This window comes from Gekko japonicus, unplaced genomic scaffold, assembly GCF_001447785.1.
Source record: "Gekko japonicus isolate JY-2015 unplaced genomic scaffold, Gekko_japonicus_V1.1 scaffold1332, whole genome shotgun sequence".
Classification (NCBI taxonomy): Eukaryota; Metazoa; Chordata; class Lepidosauria; order Squamata; family Gekkonidae; genus Gekko; species Gekko japonicus.
Window position 1 is genome coordinate 434,712 of NW_015167089.1, and position 23,539 is coordinate 458,250.

General features: G+C 44.0%; 2 protein-coding genes across 4 annotated transcripts in view; one reads left to right on the forward strand and one right to left on the reverse strand.

The window, feature by feature from the left end:
- The first annotated feature begins 2,605 nt into the window (after positions 1-2,605).
- Positions 2,606-23,423, forward strand: OCIAD1 (OCIA domain containing 1). Of its 3 annotated transcripts, none has more exons than XM_015412872.1 (8): positions 2,606-2,776; positions 4,329-4,413; positions 5,826-5,879; positions 6,808-6,855; positions 8,448-8,574; positions 17,241-17,446; positions 19,362-19,514; positions 21,812-23,423. In XM_015412872.1, the coding sequence occupies exons 1-8, from the start codon at positions 2,714-2,716 to the stop codon at positions 21,847-21,849; spliced, it is 774 nt and encodes a 257-aa protein (XP_015268358.1). In that variant the 5' UTR covers positions 2,606-2,713; the 3' UTR covers positions 21,850-23,423. The 3 variants fall into 3 exon arrangements, with proteins under 3 accessions (XP_015268358.1, XP_015268357.1, XP_015268359.1); XM_015412871.1 differs by lacking the exon at positions 6,808-6,855 and adding an exon at positions 7,068-7,115; XM_015412873.1 differs by lacking the exon at positions 6,808-6,855 and adding an exon at positions 7,068-7,115 and having other exon boundaries at positions 17,304-17,446.
- The window catches only part of OCIAD2 (OCIA domain containing 2), a 32,693-nt gene continuing 16,316 nt past the window's right edge, over positions 7,163-23,539 (reverse strand). The window contains exon 8 of the mRNA XM_015412875.1: positions 7,163-7,304. The gene's annotated coding sequence lies outside the window, so the exon portion shown is untranslated. The remainder of the gene's footprint in view (positions 7,305-23,539) is intronic.

Here is a 23,539-nt window from a genome sequence, read left to right on the forward strand (position 1 = left end):
AAGTACTTCCTTCTATCCGTTCTAACCCGACCGCTCAGCAATTTAATGGAGTGCCCACGAGTTCTTGTATTGTGAGAAAGGGAGAAAAGTACCTCTTTCTCTACCTGCTCTTTCCCATGCATAATCTTATAAACCTCAATCATGTCACCCCTCAGAGTGATGCATTCCCAAATGTCTGGGTAGCACTACAAATTCTCCTGACACTTCCAGTGACAGTTGCCGGTGGTGAGCTTACCTTCTCAAATCATCAAAATGTACTTAGGATCTACCTTGGGAGATGAGAAACTCATATCACTTGCTATCCTATACATGAAGAACGACATCATTCAAAACCTTGATCTCTAAACCACTGTACTGGAGTTTGCACGAGCCAAAGCTGTACTGGAGTTTGCATGAGCCAAAACTCAAAATGTACCAATCTGAGCAGTGGGCTATATAACAGAACAGAACAGAACAATCACAGAGTATTATACTTACACAAACCTTTTAAACAGGAAATTTGCAAAGCCATGGACAACCCAAGAATGGATGGCTTTACTTTCAATATTTTTGTTACTTCTCTTTATTTTAGAATATCCACTGCATAAATAAAAATGTAGATGAAACTAGAGTTATGCGATTTTCCCAACCGTTCTGCCAGGTTATTAAGTGTAAATTAATTGCTACTGGTCATTTAGTCATGGTAAATTGACAGTCACCCTCTGAGCCATGAGTCCTCAATGTGGCACCCACTGACACACCTTTTCTGACACCCACCAAGTGTCTTTAGAAAGTGGGTGAAGCCAGGTCAGGCACTCCCCCAGCAGGGCCTCTGATTGGCCACTGGAAATCCTATTGGCTGGACAGATTAAAATAACATGTCAATAGATTAAAATAATATGTCCGTGGCAGCTGCCACCACAGTGTTGGTTTTATCCTTTCTCACCTCTCTTTCCCACTGTATTCTTTAAATGACTTGGGCTTCCTTTCTGCAAGTGCAGCTCCACCACCGGGATGTACTAAAAGGAGGCACAGGATTGCCCACTGGAAATAATGGGAAACACATGAAGGCCCGCCGCCCATTAGAAATAATGGGAGCCAGGAAATTGACTTGCATGGGCTCTATTTAAATACTTTACAGTACCAATGGGCAATCCTGTCCTTCCTTTTAGTGCATCCCTCCACCACCTACTGCAGCCATTTTATGGGTGTCAGAATTTCAAAGGTGGCCACAGCTCAACAAAGGCTGGGAATCCCTACTCTGAGGTGACCACCTGCAGCTGGGGGGGGGACCCTGGTACCCCCTTGCAGTTTGGTGCTCCAGGTGGGCACCCAGCTCGGCCACCCCTAAGGCACACACTTCTCTTTTAATTGCTAACTGTCCAATTACAATCTTTCTTTCTCCGTGGCAAATCATACATTGATAGAGAATAAAGTGCTGCTTTACATTTTATCTATTATATAGAGTTTTCGGCTTAATAAGAAAAACAAGCATTTAGTCTCTAAAGCAGCAACCCGAAGAACACTTTCCTGGGAGTAAGCCCCATCGAATAACATGGGGTTTACTTCTGAGGAGACCCACTTAACGTTGCTCCCTGTAACTCTTAATCTTCGTGTCACTCTCATATGCTAAGTACTGGTTTTTAGCGTCTGTACTATATTTTCAGGAAGTTGCGGTAACTGCAGGCTGTGGAAGGTCAGTAGTTCAGCAGTTCGAGACCCGAGTTGCCGCATGACGGAGTGGGCTCCCATCTCTAGCTCCTGCCAACCTAGCAGTTCGAAAGCAAGAAATTGCAAGTAGATAAATAGGTACCACTTCGGTGGGAAGGTCACAGCGTTCCGTGCGCCTTGGTGTTTAGTCATGCCGGCCACATTACCACGGAAACGTCTTCGGACAGCGCGGGCTCTTCGGCTTTGAAACGGAGATGAGCACCGCCCGCAACCCTAGAGTTGGACTCGACTGGCTTTCGAGCAAGGGAACCTTTACTTTTACTATGTTTTCTTCCTTTCCACACCAACTTCCCAAGTACCTTCCGCGCTCCCCCCCCCCAAATATCTTTATCTCAAAGCACCGCAATGAAAATGACCAACTCCGCCTGCTTGATGGTTTTGATTCCTGTACAGACAAAAATTACACGTAGCGATGCTAGCCCAAGGGGGAGGGGGGGTGAGGTGCAACGCAACATTTTTATTAGGCCCGACTCTAATTTTCAACTTCACCAGCACTTCCCCCGAGGCTAGAAGTTAAACGACAAAGGGGAAAGCAGGGGATGTTCCTGGGCATGGTGGAAAAGTTTCCGTCTGTTATTTCGTCGTACTGTTTTAGTCGGTCTTAACAGAAGGCACGCCCTGGCTTTTCTCTTTGGAGCGTGCAACCGGCAATCCAGGTTACGATGCTTTCTGTTCTCTCTTTGGAGACGGAGTCCTGTTGCAACTACAAACCCTTGCCCGTATACGGAGGAGTGTAACTGGACTTGGAGGAGATGGCTGCGTGCAGTCCTAACGCGTGGGTGGGTGTGAGCATGTCTGGGGCGCCTTTGTGAAAGCCACATTCCTCCCCGCCCCCTTTCCTGCTCTTTCCCATCTGTTTCCGGGGTGGGTTGTAGGTGGTACAAACATTCGCCCTTCGTGCACTTCCGGTCGGAGAAGCGGGACTTCCGGGATTAGTTCTTGGAAGCGCTTTGCTGTTGATCTCCCCCCCAACCCCGCCGCCCCATCTCCGCATTTCTGATCTATGGAGCCTCACGGGCAGGTTGGGGGAGAATCCCATCGGCCCGATCATGGTGGCGTTGGCCAGGTATGCCTTGCTGGGCGGGGGGGCTACATTACGCTATTAAGTTTTCATTGAGCACTCATGGTTTTGGGATTTTTCGCTTCCACTGGGGTCAAGAATAACTGTTTAAAAGGGGTGGGAGGGGCGTGTTGGTTGTCAAAGAAATTGCAATCCCAAACTACCGAGGCACGGGGTTTTTTTAAACAAAAGTTGTGTTGCTTTATAGTAAGATGCATTTGCATAGGTTGAATGGGATCTAATCGTGTATCACAGTAGTGATGCGTTACATCTACGGTTTTGGCCCATTTAATTGTTGGTTAGTTTCATTGTACTATATTCCTCTCTGCAGAGTCACTCCAGCCTAAACCCATTGACTGAAATTGGCTTAGACTGGAGTGACTTTGCATGGGTTTGCACTGTTGAGTGTGCTAGAATAAATAAACAAAGAGACACCTTAAAGGGTGTCAGACTTATTCTGCATTGAAAGAACCTGAATAGCGTACCTGTTTTAGGCTAACTAGAATATGATAAAATAGCTTTTGAGTTTTTGCTTAACACCATGCTGGATGCTAAGCAAAAAAAAAAAAAAAACCACCCCCAACTCTGAGTGAGTGAAAATTAGGCTGCATGTGACATAAAAGCTGTTGTCTAAGGCCTTAAACTGGAAGACTGATGTTACACAGACCAGTGCAGTACTAAACAGAGTTACACCCTTTGTGAAATCCATTGAACTTTGTTTTGGTTGGCACTGTTAATTAGGTGTGTTCAGTCAAAAAATCATCTCCGGTTGCACAAAAGCAGGCTACTGGAACAATGAGGCAACAACGGCTGTCTCTTTTGGACTTTAAAAGCCAAAAAGCACCTAATCAGATGTGCTGTGGTACTTAGCGGATCACACAACTCTCTTGTCAGTCAGTGTGTAAACAAACACAGCAGTTCTTTGGAAAGCTGAAGAGCCAGGGCCAGAACTACAATCCATACCCCATCCTGGTGGAAGCTTCTTTTTGTGGCTAAGGTATTAACGGGAATGAATGTAGTCACTGATTCCCAGTATCACATGTAGTTTGTACCTATTGCAACACTTACACTCGGGCCAGAAGCAGTAAAAGGCGAGATTGGGTAGTGTCACCTGTTGGCTGGAAGGAAAATTCCTGATACCGACTATCCCACTATCCGGAGGGTATGAGCTTTAAGTAGCAAAATAATATAGCTAGTGTACAGATTGCCAAAATAAAACAGTGAGGTCAGTGATTCCAAACCCAGCAGCTTTCTTGTGGCATAAACATTTGTGAGTTGTTCTTACTTTGTGAATGGCATGAATTAATCTGTGTATAAATACAGATGAGGGGGGGAAACCTAAGGGAGTCCAAAAGGCTGAGAAAACGCAAGAAACAGTAGTAAGTGTGTTACAGTCCTATGAAGTGTACCAAGGTATCCATGAACATGGTGTTACTTTTTCTGAAATAACATCTCACTTTCATGTACATCTAAAATCTTGGCAAATATTCGTGTTCAGTATTTCACAGTATTTCTACCATACATCGTACAGTAATCTTTTTTGTGTTCTTAAAAAAAGAGTGCAGTAAATATGAATTATGTGCCGACGGAAGATGAAAGGAGAGTCTTCAGAGAATGTAATGAGGAGAGCTTCTGGTACAGATGTAAGTGATAGTTGCCTCCCCCCCCCTCCGACTTTCTTGCTTTGCCTTGATTGCATTTTGCCAACCAGTGAGCGGCCAGGGCAAGCAGTTGGCTGAGTTAGCAGCAACATGGGAAAGAAAATTCACATAATTCTACAGGCATGTGATGCACCAGTATTTTAAAAACACTCTTGTGGGAATTGAGCAACACATTCCAAAACTTCATAAAGTAGGCACTTACAGAAGTCAGTAGAGTGTTTCTTTGCCTATTCAGGGCAACAGACTTGGTCATCCCAAGCAGCTGCCTCACACAATCTCCCAGATGTGCCCTGGATTTGCTTGCGCTGTAACAGGGGACACTGGGGTGCAACTCTGTGCCTGTGATCTGAGAAGTTTACCCCAGCATCTGCTCTTGTGGCATCACAAGGCATCCTCACATTGCAGACTGTGTTAATCATGATTCTATCCCATCCTTTCTCAAGAAAAGATCAAGATGGACCACAAAAGGCGTTACTTTGCTTTATGCTTGCAACAGCTTGATGAGTTGTTAGATTTAAAGAGCCAGTTTGGTGCAGTGGTTAAGAGCAGTGGACTCGAATCTGGAGAGCCGGGTTCGATTCCCCACTCCTCCGCATGCAGCCAGCTGGGTGACCATGGGTCAGTCACAGTTCTCTCAGAGCTCTCTCAGCCCCACCTACCTCACAGGGTGTCTGTTGTGGGGAGAGAAAGGGAAGGAGATTTTAAGCTGCTCTGAGACTCTGAGTGAAAGATGGAGTATAAATCCAACTCTTCTTCTTAAAGCAATGGTGACTGGCTGAAGATCAGGAAGGGTCTTTCATGGCTGATCAGGATTTGAACTCTGATCCCTGTTCTCTAAGTGAAATATACTGCTCACTGACAGTCCTAGAGTACTGGGATCTCTAATACAGATGCAGAAGTGCTTTGCTCAGTGCCACCATGCTTTCTGTGATGAAGGTGGCTGTTGCTCCTGCAGCCATACTGGCCCATGCACATATGTGCTGGTGCAGTAGTTCTGGATTGGTTGCCAAATCCTTCACTCAGGTTAATGAAAACATAAAGCTTTGTGTCCAGTGAGCCTTTCTTAGGAAATCTGTGCCAATGTGAAAGGTAAACGTGAGTTTTCAAAAATAAAAAAGATCTAAGTGTGAACCTTGTTTGAAAGGAATGGATTGCTTTATGCTTGTATGTACATTTGCATGGGCTTGAAACATTTAAAATGGAAGCTAGAATTCTTTACGGGGGGGTGGGAAATGAACCCTGCTAAGTGTGCTGCAGGCTACTCATTGTACCCGTTTAAAAACCTAGTGTCAATTTTTCTGCTGAAGTTCCCTTTCCTTTTTTTAAAAAACAGTCGAGGGGGTGGCTCTGGTAAACATTCATCATAGAAACAGTTTTCTTTCCTTGCCTCACAGCTTTGCCGATGTCTGCCATGGGCATGCTGGTCACTCAGATGTTAATCAAGAAAGGTAAGCTTCAAATGCAAATTCATGATGTGTCTATAGTAGTATTTAGATACCAGGTTATGGGGACAATTCACAGAGAGGAGAGGAAATTATTGAATAAGAGATGTAGGGATGGAGCAGTGCAAACTCCGGTGTTAAACTGGGGGAAACCTGAAACTCAACAAACTTGTAAATCAGTGTACCTAATATTTGGGATCATAATAAGAGCTATCCAGGGCACAGATAGCATGCAACATTGTTGCAGAGTTCATTGGATTATATTAATATGCAATATGCTTGAGGTGCTACTGGAAGCTTGATGCTTCAGTCCAACCATCTTCCCTGTGTCTGCCCTAGAACAGTTTCTCCATTCTTTTCAGTGAAGATAGGCGATTGCTGTGTGTATTATTTTGCATGTGTGGGTCTGCTCCTTATGTTGAAATGATTACAGTATACTGCGTGCATAGCTCTGTCTAGGTCAAGGCATGGCATTATTTAGCTTCCTTACTTTAGAAAGCCAATGAAGGGATATGATTTTAAAAATTTTAAAGTTTGCTGCATTCCAGCCCTTCGTCATTCCCTTTAGGAGGCACAGCTGTAAAACCAAAGATCTTTGCTCGCTGAACCTAAAGGGTTCTTCCAACTCAATCTGGCCTCCCCCCACCTCTCTCCCCAATGAGTCGCAACCATGCGTCTGTTGAGATATAATCTATTTTAAAGTATTTATTATTGTACTTATTTAATTGTATTTATTGTATGTATTTTGTTGTTTTGTTTTTCTTGTTGTAAATCTGCACTCCGCAGATTATCATGGGCTGGAACCTGCCCTGCTTTGTGGGAAGGGTGGAATATAAATTAATTAATTAAATAAATAAATAAAAGGTAAATACTGCTCTGGTTGATTTCTAGTTTATATATATTTTTTTACAGTTATTGCTCTTCTTGTTTTCAGGAATTCTTTCCACACATTCAAGATTTGGCTCTTTCCCAAAACTGGCATGTAAGTTTGAATCCTATGACACCTTTCCATTTTATTTCATGGATCCCTGTTGAGATGTCGGGTTGCTATCAGATCCACGGCAGCGACTTTTAAGTCTTTTAACAATTCTGTGGCAGGCATGGGAGAGGTGGTCTTGTCCTGATGGCATCTTGCTGCTCTGGTTGATTTCTAGTTTATATATTTTTTACAGTTATTGTTTTTCTTGTTTTCAGGAATTCTTTCCACGCATTCAAGATTTGGCTCTTTCCCAAAACTTGCATGTAAGTTTGAATCCTATGACACCTTTCCATTTTATTTCATGGATCCCTGTTGAGATGTCGGGTTGCTATCAGATCCACGGCAGCGACTTTAAGTCTTTTAACAATTCTGTGGCAGGCATGGGAGAGGTGGTCTTGTCCTGATGGCATCTTGACATTATAGCTTGAGCATGGGCAAAAGTGGCACTTTTCCTGCAAAAGAAACAGTATCATCGGAAGCTGCTAGCAAAGCGGTCTCAGTAACAAATGAATATCAATAGTGCAACTATTGCAAGAAGTAAGATTGCATGGGAAGACCCTAAATTTTCACTGGGGATACTTTGGAGCAGAGTTTAGTGAGCCTCCTCCATCTTTATCGGGCCTAAGTACGTGCAGGCAAAAAAAGCAGAGAAAGGCAATACTCAATAACATGTGAGGTGGTATCTGGCTGATAGAAAGCAATCCCTGTGGCCTTTCCCAGTACCAAATCTGGAAGGTCCAGATCCTTACAGACAGGGATCGGGATGGATTTGGAATAGATTATCCTCCTCCATAAGAAATCTACAGTGCAATCCTGTGCAGAGTTACTCCAGCCTATGCCCAATGGGCTTCAAAGGGTAAAACTCTACTTAGGATGGCGCTATTAGTCTTGTTACAGTGAGACTTTTAGGGAGTAATCGTCACTCTTGCTGGCCAGTTGTTGAAGAATGCAAGCGTTGCTAAGAAACAACTGAGAGTTCACATTGTGCTTTGGTCTAGTGGTTAGGAGTGCGGACTCTATAATCTGGGAGAACCAGGTTTGATTCCTCACTCCTCCACATGTAACTGCTGGTGTGACCTTGGGCCAGTTACAAGTTCTTTCAGAGCTGTTCTCTCCCGAGCAGTCCTCGAGAGAGCTCTCTCAGCCCCACCTACCTCACAGGGTGTCTGTTGTGGGGAGGGGAAAGGAAAGGGATTGTAAGCCGCTCTGAGACTCCTTTGGGTAGTGTAGGGTCGGATATAAATCCAATCTCCTCCTCCTCTTCCTCTTATTCCTCCTCCTCTTCATAAAGCAGGCAACTCTTTCTTTTCTGCCTGATGTATCTGGTGCTGATTTGTTTTCTGGACCATTTCATGAACCCTCTCTTGTTGCCATGAAAATGCCAAATACTTTTCTTCAGTTAAGAAGCTCTAGAAAGACCAGAAGTGGTTTAGAGCTCAAAGCTAAACTTTGTTGTTGTTGTTGTATATGTGTATATAGTGTAATTTCATTCTCAGATACTACACTCTTAAAAAAATATATTTTAAAATATGTTTTAAGCATTGCATACTCTGAAATGGCTTAGATCAGTGTTTTGTCTTCCTTTGCAAAACAAGTTGCTGGTTTATGCGGCTACCTCGGTGGCAAGCTTTCCTATATGAGGGTATGCCAAGAGAAGTTTAAGCAACTGGAGAATTCACCGCTGGGAGAAGCTTTGAGGCTACGTAGACCTGTTTCACCTGAGTAAGATCTTTTTAAATGATATTCCAGGGGTCATTTTGTAGGAAAAAAAAGGTGTAGGAGCTCATTAGCATAACTCATTAGCATAACTTATTTGCATATACCACACCCCCTGACATCACTGGAAGTGTGTCAGAAGGCAACGCCCACCGCTCAGGCTCCACTGGACTGTTTTGGATTGCTAGCTATTGGGGGTGGGGGGAAAGTGCAGATCTGTCCTCGCAGAGGAGGGAGAGCTTCTGCCTAAATAAAATTTGGTCTTAAAGGTGCCACTGGACTGTTTTGGACTGGGGGCCCGGGGGGGGGCTCTTCAACTTACCTTGCTTCTTCTTGCTGTGACTGAGGGCTGCTGGGAGCAGGGGGCAGGGCTTGTTGCATGTGCCCGCCCCCTGGGCTCTTTACTGCTGGAGCTCCGCTCCTGTGCGCTCCTGCAGAAAATGACCCCTGAATTTGTTGCTCATATAACGTTCTCTAAGAAATTCACTTAAATACTAACACTCAGTTCTTTTGAGTGGCGTTCTTTTTTATTCTTTATATGACTGTGGAAACAAATTGTGCTCTGTAATCTGCGCTGTAGCATCAGCTTGGAACTGTTGAGAGTTTTCACATAAAGGGGTCAGTTCTAACCTTAATTAGAGGCTAGGGTTTGAAGCTGGTTTTTAAAAAATCCTACATAAAATTGAACTTGGGCTCAAATTTGTAATAGTTTGGGTTTGTGTCGGCATAAGACTGCTACCAAGGATAATGGGGGAAGTGGGGGGGGGTTTTAAGCTGAGGAAAGGAATGCACATTCCCATATTTTATTCTCAGTACTTTTCTCTTTACTGAGGGGGTCAGGAATATTTCAGATGAACCAATCAGGTGTGTATGAGAGTGGTTCTCCATTGGCTTAGCCAAAGGCTTTAGCAAGGGAGAGGAGCAAAATGGGAGGAAAACATCAGCACTAGAGTTGGCCTCCAACCTAAAGGTTGTTCTGAGGAAACAAAGTAGATCAGCACAAATCAGTTTATGAGGGTCTGAGTATATTTGAATAGAGTGGCCAAGTTGTGTTCTGTATGTGTATTGTGTAGAGTTTATTTCTACTATCAAGTAAAACTTATGTTAAGAACAGTAGGGAGAGGAAGGTGGATGGGATCCAGGAGGTAGATACATCCAGTTGCTCCGAGCCCACAAGTCCTGGTTGGTTAGCTGTCTTGTTTTTGTTTGAAAAGTCTGCCATTCTAATTTTTACCTCAGCAGGCAACCTGCTGCCCCTCTTGTGAAGATCTTCCCCACATTGCTCCCGCCAAAGGGCAGAAGTAGTGTGGGTTAGGCTGGCAATGTGCGTCTTAGATCAGCTCTTTTCAATGTTCCTGCATTTGGGGAACATTTTGAATGAATTTGTCATCTAGGGTATCTCTGTGGGCTGACGGGGAGTCTGTGAGGCTGGGCTGCCAGTTAATAAAACAATACTAATCATACTTAGACTTTATCAATCTGATCCTGCACAAAACTGAACTCATGTTGCAAATATACCCTGCATCTACACACTGAAGGAGGTCAGGAATTCTAGACAATAAGCTTGTTTACCACCCTTGAGGAATCCTCTATCAGCTCCCAAGAACTCTATTTGGAAGCCACTGACCTTGTGTTATTACTCATCTATAGATGCCAGCCAGAAGGATCAAGAACTCTTGAGATGTTAAATTGGGGAGCTATTGGGGAGGGAAGAGAACAGGCAATCTAGCAGCTTTAACATAAGAGTACAAACTGGATGGTCCTCCGGACTAAAAAAAAGTGAAGAGATACCAGTGAGGCTCTGAGATAAGACATTTTGAGTTCCCAGTTCAGACCGTTTATTAACATTATTAGATCTTCCTCCTGAAGAGTTGTGAGTTAAATTTGATGAGTCCTGTTGTTCTTTTTGAAGGAGAAATGAGGAGCAAATCTGCCTTGCAGTTTATTTTGGAAAATACTTAGTCAAGACTGTATGTTCTATATGAAAACAATTGAAGGTCTTTGTCAAGGTAATCCAGGTTCTTCTATGTATCCTATATAAATAAATCATATATAGTGGCTATTTTTCAATCATTTTGCTTCTGCTAGTTGTGGGGAGGTATACTGTCTTACACAGGCCTCCTGTTGGCTGGAAATACTGCTGATAACAAACCAGGCCTTGCCCACTTAATTTCTAGCCTACATACAAGAGCTAGAAACTTTGTGAGTTTCTCAGAGTGTGATTCTGAAATACACACAGCCCTGCTTTTTGGTCAAGAGTGGTCAAATGAAGTTTAGAGTTTGCTGTACTGGAACATACATGATACAGAACAGATACAGCTTTAATTGTGTACTGGGATCCTTAACATTAGACCTCTACAAAGAAATTGATCTGTGCATGATAACGGCGGCCCAGCTGGTGTATATTCTGAGCTGAGCAGGTTACATTCTTCTGTTAACTGGTGTAGTCAGTGGCTGTAGATCTGGCTTAGAAGACTTGCAATTTGACTCATTACTCGTCTGTGTTATAATTTATCTCTGTAGCAGGTGATCGTTACCTGGCTCACTTTGCTTAGATGTGTTTGCTGCAGAGAGGTCACTCAGCATGTTGTGACTCTCCACATCTCCTCCAGTAGCCAAAAGGAACGTGGCATGGAGGCTTGCAGCATGAGAGCTGTGCCAGGGCAAGTCAGACTCTGATCTCCCATAAGCTCCATTCCAAGAGCACACGGGGCTGAGGACGGTGCTAAATTAAATGAAGCTAATGAAATAAATAGTAGTACACATCATGTATAGTCCTTTAAGGGCAGTTAAATTGCCTGTTTATCCACGGCTGATATAGCCTAAAGAGAGCATGCAGCATTTGTAGAAAACTGCTCAGCACTGCCTGTGGCAAAGTCTCCTGCAGAATAGAGTTCTACAGTTGTGGGCTGCTGGTGGGAATGCAGTGCAGTGTCACCTCAGCAGATGGAAGTTGCAGTCAAAAGGGCTTTCTTAGTGGACTTGAAAGTGGAGGTGGTGTTTATGTTATAAATTCTTAAGAATTTAAAGGTAATGTCCTGGAATACAGGCAGAGTAAGGCAACAGAGCGAGATCACAATCAAGAGTCCAGTCCAGAGATCAAATACCAGTTTAGCCGCAATCAGAGTTCATGGGTTGATCAGGAAAGCAAGAGTCAAGGCAGTCCAAGCTCATTGATCTGCAAGGTTCAGGCAGGTCTGAAAAGCAGAGTTGAGGGTCAGTCCAAAGGTCACAGGAGCCAGAGAGTAGTGGTCATGAAATTCACAGGGTTGTGAGGAGTTGCTTCCATAATCTGCAGTTCTCCAGGTCTGATTTATATAAGCATTTCTCAACAAGCCTGATCTGTCTATGTGTCCTTAAGTCTTGTCGGAGCTTTTCTCTTCGCTGTTCAATTAATGAGGAGGAGCCTAGTGGGCTACTTTCCTGCAGTTGTGCTTCGTTGGCTACTTCAGAGCTAGGCATGGGTGGGCTAACGTCAGCTGCCGGCAATGAATCCTGAGTCTTCTGTATGTCTACTTCACTAACTTTAAAACAAATGTAGAGTCCAGTGGCACCTTTAAGATCAACAAAGGTCGGCGAGGAGGGTAGGGTATACATCAAACAAATAAATAACTAAAATATTCAAGGTATGAGCTTTCGTGTGCATGCACACTTTTCTTTCTTTTCTTTTTTGAAATCCCCGGAGGGATATTTTTTATTATTTTTTTTATAAGACTACAAAACTACAAAGAAAATATAAGGGAAGGGGATTACATCTAAGGATAAAGGATAGATAACCACACTACACTAAAAACCCAAGAGGAGGACATCATATCCGTGTTAATCTAAGTGTTATTAATAAAAGTGTTAGTACAACAATATACTTGTAGAGTTCTTGTTTGTCTCGGCTTCAATGTTAGTATGTTAGTTGTTGTGAGAGAACTTTCTGAGCATCTTTTTGTTATTTGCTTCAAAAGGCAATTTTCAGAGTCCTTCTGCCTTTACTTCGGTTTTCTGTCTCTGAAATCATATGTAACTTTTGTTGCGCCTGCTCCCGTTTCTACAGCAAAGTCCTCATCCGTTCCAGAGGTAGCGGAGTCACTTGATTTCAATTCTTCATCTTTGGATTCTTCCTCCAATCCCAACTGGTATCTCAAAAATTCTTTGGCTTTAAAAATGGAGTCAGTCTTTTCTCTTTTGTCGTTGATTTTAAAGATGACACCCTCTGGGATCGCCCACCTGTACAAAATTCCCTGGAATCTGAGAATCATGTTGGCTTTTTCCATTTGTAGCTGTAACAAACGGTTTTCTTGAAAGTTTTGTTTTGCTTCAACTTCCCCCATTCTTTTCTTCATTTTCTTGTTTGTGGTGTCTATCTCTTTAATTCTCTCAGTCGTATGCTCCACCTTTCTTCGCCGTTTCTGCCAGTTGGAGCTGCTGGGATGTGAAGTTTTGATTCAGCGAAATCAGTTGCTGGTTAATACCATCAAGTTGCTCCATCACCTGCTTGAGCATATCCGCTAACATTTTAATGACGTCTGCTCCCTCTTCCGGTTTTGGGCTCTGACTACCTGCCAGTTTCGCGTTAAACTTTCTTTGCGAGGCTGCAATTTTATACCATTGTTTACAATTCCAAACCGCTTCTCGCGGACTCGAAAAATTGTCACCTCGATGTCAGCGCTCAAGTATGTCTCTCAAAACAAAATTGCTGCTTGTTTCCCCCCTGCCCCCTTTGTTATGCTTATCTGTCCGTTCGCATAAGAGGCATCCCTCTTTGCGCTCCGCTTTTCCCACTGGGGGGGTAGTTCGCTTTTAAAATATTCAGTTTATTTTGAACTCACATTCATTCTCTGACCTCGCTCACAGTAATCGATATTCCGCTCGATGTCCAGCACTTGTCCCAGTCGAATCAGCTTGTGCCCGAGGGCCACACAGCAGCAGGACCATCAGGGCGGAGGGAAGCCTCAATTCTCCGGCATTTAGCCGTCAAAGAGGCTGCCCCTCAAAAAGCCCTATGGCCTGGAGCCTATCACAAAGGCTCCGTGTGAGTGCTACTTGAGGTAGCACCCCTCCATACCGCTGGTGTGCGAGTCGCTCCCCCGAGGTCCGGGGAGAACGACCGCCATCGCTGATCCATAAACTGGAAGTCCCTGCATGCACACTTTTCAAATACACTGCAATGGTAGAGAAGGTTCAGACTTATAGACTGGGGCTGAACAGCTGTGTATACGTTTGTCTATAAGTTTGAACCTTACCTACCATTCCAGTGTATTTGAATAAGTGTGTGTGCACATGGAAGCTGATACCTTGAATAAACCTTTGTTGGTCTTAAAGGTGCCACTGGACTCTAAATCTGTTCTACTGCTTCAGACCTACACGGCTGACCACCTGGATCTATCCGTTAACTTCAGCTGGTTCAGAGCTGGCTGCATGTGGCTCCTCAACTCCTAAGGAGTCTTCAGCCACACTGTTCTCAGGCTGGTCAAGCTGGCCCATGACGGAAAATAATATTCTGTTGTGATCTAGGCTTTCAAAGAACTGGGAATGTTCCAAGAAATACGAATTAGGAGTGGGGGGAGAAGGCAGTGGCGAAGGATATGGAGCGTAGAGAGAGAAAGCAGAGCAATAGTAAGGAGTGGTGCGGGAGTTGCATTGACGACTCAAGTCTTACCCTTGCGCACTAGTTTGAGTCATTACAGGAGGTGGTCTACCCCCACACTTTGAGGACTAAAAACTGTTTGGAGTTTTTTGGGGGGTGGGGTTTTAAAAAGCTGAAATTTTATTGTTAGATTTTACATTTGGGAGGAGCATGCGAAGTTCCTATACAAACAACATTCCACTAAAGCTTCATTGCTGGTCATTCCATGCAACTGAGCTTTGAAAAACCACACTTCTTCCTTGTCTTCCAAAATAACAGCTGCCAGGTGCTTGTGATGTTTGTGCAGGACTAAAGTAAGCAAGCTGTATTTGTTGCAATAATAAAATTATGTCACGTTATGAATGGTGTGTGGTGGTGGTGATGGTGGTAAGTCTTCAGTAAATCTGCTGCGGGTCACTCACAAGTGTACATGCATGCTCTTTGCTTCTGACCATGAGCAAGCTGAGTCACACCTCATTGACTAAGAATCTTAACATGAAGCCTTTGTAAGTGCTATATGTCAAAGCGTGAGTACAGTTCTGAGGTTGTGCTTTAGACAGTATCCCCAAAGAGAAAAATCCCTTTAACAAAAAAAGACGTGGGAGGGGCTGTGGAGAAACAAGTTCTATAACAAAGAAAACAAATACTGTAATAGAGAGCCAGTTTGGTGTAGTGGTTAAGTGCGCGGACTCTAATCTGGGAGAACCGGGTTTGATTCCCCACTCCTCCACTTGCACCTGGCTGGATGACCTTGGGCAAGCCGTAGTTCTGATAAGAGCTGTTCTTGAAAAAGAGCAGTTTCTGTCAAGAGCTCTCTCAGCCCCACCTACCTCACAGGGTGTCTGTGGTGGGGAGGGGAAGGGAAAGGAGTTTGTAAGCCGCTCTGAGACACCTTTGGGTAGTGAAGGGCGGGGTATAAATCCAATCTCCTTCTTCTTTCAGCATTTGTGTTCTGTATGGATAGAGGTCCTTTAAGGGAACAGCAGGACACCTTCAAAGTGTGATAATGTATTTTCATTGGGTAGAGCACCTGACTGTTGCTAAGTGGAGGTTACAAGGTCATCAAGAAGAGCTTTCAAGCTCGGAATAGGTCTCCAATTAGGAAGGATGCTTTAAGGGACTCCTGAAATCTGGACTTCCAAAACCAGTCAGAACCAGTCTTGAACAAGTGTTAGCTGTTGATTGGACTGAACCTCCCTGAGAGGGTGCATAAGGGGCAGTTGCGAGAGGCAGAGGGGAGGAGCAACCAAGAAGCACCTGAAAGGGAGTTGAAAGGCAGAATATTGGCAGGAAGAAAAAGTGACAAAAGCTACCAGCTGAGGCCTTCCAATAGCTGGATGAGTAAGAGGCTGAAGGTAAGAATGATTCACCATCAAGGAGAAGGCAGGGGAAAGAACACAGATAGCCTTGTGTCCAGCCCCGTTGTCCCCTAAAACCGCAGGGCAACAGGAGAAGCCATGGGCCACACCAAAGGAGCGCCAGGCAGAGCCCTGACAGAGGGTTTCCACAATGCACGGGGAGCCGTGGCCAGCTGTGGGTATTCCCAAGCCAGCCATAGCGAGCCGGGCAGGCCCCTGGCAAAGCTTCACCCCACTGGCAGGGAAGCTATCCAGGAAGCTGACACCTGGTGAAATGCCGCCTCACCTCCCTGCACCATGGGGGACCCGGAGAGCCTGGCATGGCTACAGAATGGATTCTGGGGCAGGGCTCCCGAGGCTCCAAAGCGGGAGCCCCCACAAGGCCAGGCCAGGGTGAGGAAAGAGGGAGGAGGGAGTGGGGAAGGGAAGGGGCTAGCAGGGATAGACTGAGATGGGAACACCGGGGAGAAGAAGTAAAGATGCCGAGCACAGCCACACCCAAGCACACCAGGAAAGACAAACAGGCGGAGGAAACACAAGGGAGGAGTTAAAGCAGAGTGGGTTAAGGGGGAAAGGCAAAGGACCAATGGGAAAGGTGGAGAGGGGAGACAGACAAGAGAATCCGCCACTCACTCAAGGGACCAGAAGAGGGACGGGAGAGGGGGGGGGGGGGGGGGGGGGCGCAAGGATAAAAAAGCACAAGCAGCAGAGGTCGAGGAGGAATATTGTCTAAGGTCCGTGCCAGAGAGAGAGAGCCAGAGACCGGGAGTAGGCTATCGGGGTGATGAAACCCCAGCCCTCCCGATTCTGAGACCTCAGAGTCCCTGGGACCATGGCAGAGGGGGGGAAGCACCAGGAGTGAAACAGGAAAACCTCACACCTAGGGAGATCTGTGGCTGCGTCTTTCTGAAGAGATGGGAAGAGGCAGTCCTCTACTAGCATCAACAGGAAGCTGCCAGGTAAAACAGGACATCATCCATCAGGAAGCCTATAAAGTACAAGCTGGGAAATCTGCCCTTTTAATTTTAATAGAGAGACTGACTAATAGAGGGGCAGATTGTCATATACGCTTGATTTTGCAGTAGTTTTACAAATAAGTGTGTTTTTCCATTTAAGACCAGTACAACCAGCGACAGTCAGAAGTGTGAATGGGTTTTAATGTACATGATTGTTTAAATTTTCTAACTTGTTTTAATTTTAATCGTATTTATTGGACTGTTTTTATGATGTTACCTGCCCTGAGCCCGCTTGCGGGATGGGCGGGCTATAAAGACAAATAATAAATAAATAAATATTTGCCAGGTAGCTGACTGACAACCTGGTAACCTTTGGGGTATTATCAGGTCACCACAGAGCCTACTTAGCAAATGTCTGTTTCTATATTTCTGTGCTTCCTTAAAATTTCTACTTAATAGAACCATGACAACGACTCATTTGCATATGTCCTATCTCTAAGATGCAGTGTACTCATCCCCCCACTTCCGTTCTCTTCCCCTACATTTTGTGTCTCCCCCCCCCCCCCCTAATTGCTTCACTTCTTTACTGCAAATAATTGCTTCAGCTAATTTAATGAAGTTGTCCTGGCTACCATAAACTTCAGTTTATTACTGTCCTGGGTGGGATGGAAGTAAGGGCAATGCTGAAAGAAAGAGCTCACTTTTTTCTTAAGGAATTGCGACTGTGATCTTTCCCCCCAGACATTATCCTCAAACACGGGAATTCTCAAGTGTGCCTTACTCGTCCCCTTTTGAAACTTCTAGAGCGGCGGAAGCACCACTTTCTTCCATGTACTCTGGGGATAATCGTGGAACGGAATCTTCTCGCTCAGTCTATGAACCAGTCCCTTTTAGTTCTTCCATGAATGAATCTACCCCTACCGGAATAACGGACAGTGTCCCTCAAGGTAGAGTGTGTCTTGAACTATGTCTTTCTGGGGAAAGCTGGAATGCTTATAGTGGTTTAGTATTCTGCAGGCTTACAGTTGTGGGCTCTTCAGCTTTAAAAAAAAGATAGCATTGCGGTGGAATTGTAGGTTATACTGATGAACACGTATCTTCTAACCACAGGTCTGCCCATTAGTGCAAGTGCAAGGGATGATGGGTGAGGTGGGGGGGTGCTTAATACTTCCAATGCCTTCTGAGTCCTCCCTGCAGATGTCCCTCGATGGGTAATTTCTTTCTGTTCCAGTTGTGTTTTCATTCTACCTGCCAAAGCCCCCTGGAGGACTACTCCAGAATAAAGGCATTCCCTTTAAATATTCCTTCTGCATTTGCTGCTGTTACATATTCTTTTATTCCACTTTTGATTTTCTTCCCCCTCCGAGGGACTCCTGTATCTGGTAAGACAGGATAAATCTTATACCACCTGGGATAAATTTCTGGACTCCAGACTACATATGTCATGATCTGGGCTGTGCTACCAGAGGCCTACTAGGCCCAGAGAGCCTGGCCTAGGTGAGGTTGGGCCTACAATTCCCAGAAGCTCTTGGGAGGTTTTGGAGCCAAAATGGACCAATAGGAAAAGAGGAGGGCTGGGAATAAAAGTTCTAGAGCAGCAGGAAGAGCTGTTCTTCCAGAGGGCAGAGCCAGAAAGAAGGCTGCTGCAGGGGAAACACCCTCATCCTGAGGGAGGGGCAGGGGTCATTTTGTAGAAAAAGAGCTAGGGGAACTCATTAGCATAATTCATTAGCATATGCCACACCCCCTGACATCAGGGGCCCGGTAGTGGACCTGCAAGGCCAGTGGGAGTGCGAGGAAGCCCCACCAAGGCCCTCCCTGGCCCCAGGCAGGCAGGGGTGGGGAGAGGCGGGGAGGAAGCAGCTTACCCTCCCTCTTCTCCTGCCTCCTCCTGGCTGAATGAGGGCTGGAAGCGGGGCGGCCGGAAGCAGGGGGCGGGGCTTCGTCATGTGCCCCGCCCCCCTGCACCTCACCCGGGGGAACTGCATTCCCCCGCGATCCCCCCCGAAATGACCTCTGGGGAGGGGTGAGTAGTGTAAGGCCACTTGAGATAGTGAGCTAGGGAAAGTATATTTAGACGCATTAGGGCATTTGATTTCTTTTCACCCACTTACTGTTATTATTCTGCACCTTGTTGTTTGACCTCCTATAAAATAAACCTTTTCCTTGTTTTACTCTGCCTGGTCCTCACGCCTGTTATTCGGCCTAAAGGGAGGTCTGAAGGTCTTGGGAGGGTGCTCTGGGCCTTCTCAAGGGAACCTAAATCCAGAGTGGTGGCACCATCAGGGGACACCCCCACCTGAGCCATGACAACATAATATCAAGATCTCTCCAGATATGAGCTGTTACTGGGCCCTCAAAGAACTTTTCAATACAGTGAAAGAACGCATTGAGAAGCTTGATTATTTAAGCACCACTCTGAGGTCCAGACGTACCTGCTCCTCCCAAAAAGATTCCAAATTATGTAAAAAATCTAACTGTTCTTAAATATACAACAGCTTTTACCCTCAGATGCCTAAATGTACTACCCTTAGTGGTTACCAGTGGGTGCTATGTAAAGCGACCATACTAAGAAAGGTCATGCCCGTGTGGCAGTGGGAAAATAGAGGCTATAGAGCATATCCTACTTGATTGCTGTATCAATTCAGAGTTCAAAAATGAGTTGAAATGAGGTTTGTCCTCTGTATCACCCCCTACTAGGGTGATGTGGCTTCTGAGAGACAAACAAAAGAAAATCACCTTGGTGTAGCCAAATTTGTCTCTGCTGTTGTAGCTCGTCATACAGCTTTTCAGAACTGAAAGGTTGATGGAATAGTAATTTTATCATCATTATCTGGTTTTCTTTTTCTCTTGTCCCTTAAGAACCTGGTCCATCACTCGAAGCCAGTCCAAAGAAAAAAGGAATCACCTATGATGAATTGAGGAACAGAAACAGAGAGCTATACGAAGCAGGAATAACACAGAAGTCAGAACTTCCATCAAGGTCACCACAGGAAAGACTTTCAAAGAAAGAAGGTAAATTGTTTATCAGCTGAAGTATTTGCTAATGACTTCCTCTACAGTTGTGATGGGGACACAGATGCTCATGTTTAGCTTTGCCGTGGTACTCTTAAGGAGTAAAATACAAACATTATTCCTTTTCCCCTTCTGGGTTGTATTTCGGTGGGGTGAGGGGCTGTTACAACTTTGCAGTGTACATCTCTCATGTTAGACTTCTTTTCTTAATGGATAAAGAGAATGCACTTAGGTTTTCTGTTCTTCAGATATTCATGGGCGGAAAATGGGAGAGTTATGTATTGTAGTAAGGTGAATATACAATTTAATGGGATGTCTCTCATAAGTAAATCACTGTCTGGAAAGGAATGGCCAAACTAAGGGATGGTAGTAATTGATATTGTACAAAAAGCTGCTTCACAGGATTCTGTTGCTAAATTGTTGTTCATCCCTGTGTAAGTTCATAGATGCATCCTCAACAGTGGACGACTGCAACATCAGCTATTAGCATGAGTAAAATAGTCTTTGAAAATTAAAATCACAGCTATTGCTTCAAAGGTGATGCTTTTCTCAGTGCAGACTGTTTACAGGTTCAGCTGAGATCCAGCAAGTAATGGTCATGTATTGCCCCCAGGTAATTAGTGTAAATATGGAATAGGTGGAGAAAAATGCATTAATTGGGTTTGTCAAAATGTACAAAACGAGAAAGCAACAGATACTATAGAAAAGGGACTGATTTAATAAATTAAAAATCTCAGCTTAAAAAAAAAAAGGTTGTGTTTAGCCAAAACACATTAAAAGTTGAGAAAGATCAAATATACAAATGGGAATAAAGGAATGGCTCTTTGTGCATTAATACCTTTGAATAGACCGTAAGCTGAATCTAAACAAGTTACGGTGTTGTTGCAGGGAAAGTGGGCCAGGAATGCAGGACCCCATTTCAGGATGCATCAAGTGAGCCAATGGGAGAAATCAGAACAGAGTAAAATGATACAAGATTTGGAACACATGAGTAAAAAGCTGAGGGGTGTGGGTATTTTTAAGCTTCTACCTACAAGTAACTAGGGATCTGGTAGTAGTATCTGCGAGGAGGATATAAAGTCGAAGGAGGATTTTTTCTTTGTGATGACATGGAGAAAAAGCAAAACAAATCATCTCATTAAATGGTAGAGTGGTGTTTTGGTGGATAAGATGTTGGGCTGTGAGGCATGACACCCAAGAAAACTGAGATGTCAGCAACGGAGACCACTGGTTGAGCGACAGCCTGAGGAGACTATTAAATATTTCCAGAGTATCAGTCATCTGCTGACGTGGGCTGAGGCTCACAAGAGCATCTGCACCAATAATTGATCTTTAAGATGCTACGAGACTCTCTGTTGTTTTGGTTGCAGCAGAGTAACCCTTCTGGAATGCATCTTTCTAACGCAGAGATTGAGCAAACTCAACTAAGATTTCCTTGTCAGTTTTATTGACCTTTAAGAAGCTCTCATAATAAACAATTCTTTATCCAATGTTTGCAAACTGCCAGTTCCTTCAGAAGGCTGCCCCAACCTCCCCCCACAACTAGTTTATGAATGCAGAGTGTAATGCCAGAGGATGTGCCATTGTATTCGTTTGTTTACCATTCTACTGGAAGGAAACTGCACTTGGCACCAACCTTGAGACTGTGTGTTTCTGATTAGAAAACAAAACTGCACAGGGAAAACTAAGAATGAAATAGACTATTAGTAGAAAGTGTGTGAGCTTGGATCATAATTTATTCTCTTTTGGGGCACTTTCCAGGCATTGTGTTTACACATAGGGAAGAAATTCCATGAAACAATGCATACATGCCAAATAAGCTGACATTATGATAGAGGAGATTTTTTGTTTGCTAGAGGAAGGAAATGCACCAGTGAATTGACTAGCAAGACCTCCTGCATGTTGCCTTACATGTTGCCTATTGCACAAACTTAGTTCGGCCATTCAAATTTCTGCCCATGTGAACGTGAGTTAGCCGTATCCTGCATGACCCAAACGAATCAGCTCTGTTGGTGTAGCCCTAAAGTGTCAACGTAGTTGTTTTTGATAATCGGAATGCTGTTAAGATGTCCTAAAGGTCAAGTAAGCCGTAGTCGTAGTTGATGTGCAATACCTGATGCCTTTTAGAGGTTTTCCGTGATGGTGCACATATGCTGTTATGATAGTCGGAGCCAGCACGGAAGGAGTCATGACCTTCCTGCATAACAGTTCTGCCCTGTATTAAACACTTACTGGTATAGTTTGTTCAACAGATCAGATCTCAAGTTTCTTGATCTCACTTTTATTTTTTTTTGTAGTTAAAGTTAATAAGTATGGAGATGCTTGGGAAGAGTGAAAAGCTTTCTACCTCTAGAAGACCTCTCTTCAATCAAATATTTCAGCTTTATCAGTGTTGGTCAAATGTATCTGAATGTCCTGCTGTACTCTTTGGAATACAGACCACTGTAATTAAAAGAAAAACCCAATACATTTGTCTTCTCGCTTGATAAGGTAAAAGAATAGATTGTTGCCCTAACAGTGTTTAACTTACACACAAAAAAGGATAGCTAATGAAAATATTACACTTTTTAAAGCGGCTATTACTGTATTTGCAAAGAGAGGAAACATGTAGTATTGGTGTATACTTGTGATCTGCTTGCAGTGCACGGCTGCAGAAAGGGAAGGGGTCAATCGTTTAAGACCCCCTTAATTTGTTTAATCATAATCCACATAATCATGCAAGAACAAAAGGGGTAACCAGTATATAGAAAGTAGCAATTGAAGGGCATAAGAGAATGATAGTTTTAGTTCCTCTATGCAAGCTGAACCACAGCACAAGTGTTACACTTCAGTCATTGGAGAGGTACTTCTGTGGTTACATAGCACTTGTGAAGGGTCCGTAGGTCGGGGTATAGCACATGATTTACTTACACATGCTTCATTCTAGTATCTTGTTAAAAGACTGTCGGTAGAATGGCTTGCAATTGTCTTGGGGGAAAGCAGCAGCAGCCCACTGGAGTGCCTTTGCCTATCTCTGAGGATGCTGCTGCACTAGATAAACTGATGCTGTGACTTGGTGTAAGGCTGTGCATCATACATTCAAACTTGTGATGTTCTTCTAGTGCGAGGAATTAGACTTGAACTTGATAGGCTGATCCTATTTCTGTTTGTAGGAGAAATGAGCATCCCGTGTCTTGTGATTTTTCACTGATCCATGTACTAGGTCTCAAGGCCAAGACTGTTCCTATACTGTCTCATCGAACATATGCAACTGATTCATAGATGCTAAGTGTTTTGACACTTATTTCCATGCCTGCTGCCAACTTTGATGTGAGATATCTGACATGTCCTGTAAGAATAGGTCTACATGGGAAACTTCTTGTACTCAATGGGATTGTGTGTAAATGCTTTAATGAGTAAAATCTACTTTGAAAGACAGGAAGTCCACAAATCTTAAGTAAAAAGTTTGAAAACTTTGTGATGCATATATGCTGACAATTAGTATAGAATTTTTTTATTCTACCATGTAGCAGAGAAATTGCAGGTTATGTGAGAAATGTGAAACCTTTAAACCATATCCTTTCCCCCGAGAATCTAGAATGGACACCTTTTTATTTTAAAAACTTGGAAATAGTAATTTGAGTACTATCGTGCTTATCTTTGTATTACAAGTTTAACAGTTTAAACTGTAAATTCTTTTAACAATGGGAGCTGTTGCATAAGTAAAAGTGAAGCTCCAGTTGTGTGCACAACTCTTTAAAAGTCCATCTATCATTTGACACAGACTCCTGTTTCTAATTTTGTTCCTAGAGTCTGATACGAAGTTGATTCCCAAGGAGATTCTTTCCAAAAAGCAACTGCTTTCAACTTAATTCAGAGAGCCAGTTTGGTGTAGTGGTTAAGTGCTTGGACTCTAATCTGGGAGAACCAGGTTTGATTCCCCACTCCTCCACTTGCACCTGCTGGATGACCTTGGGCAAGCCATAGTTCTCTCAGAGCTGTCCTTGAAAAAGAGCAGTTTTTGTCAGAGCTCTCTCAGCCCCACC

Excerpts from the sequence above, each read along its gene's own strand:
- OCIAD1 (XM_015412872.1), top strand. The coding sequence starts at position 2,714 with ATGGAGCCTCACGGGCAGGTTGGGGGAGAATCCCATCGGCCCGATCAT. Across the intron at positions 6,856-8,447 it reads CTCTTTCCCAAAACTGGCAT|TTGCTGGTTTATGCGGCTAC; the intron begins GTAAGTTTGAAT and ends TTGCAAAACAAG. Across the intron at positions 19,515-21,811 it reads AAGACTTTCAAAGAAAGAAG|TTAAAGTTAATAAGTATGGA; the intron begins GTAAATTGTTTA and ends TTTTTTTTGTAG.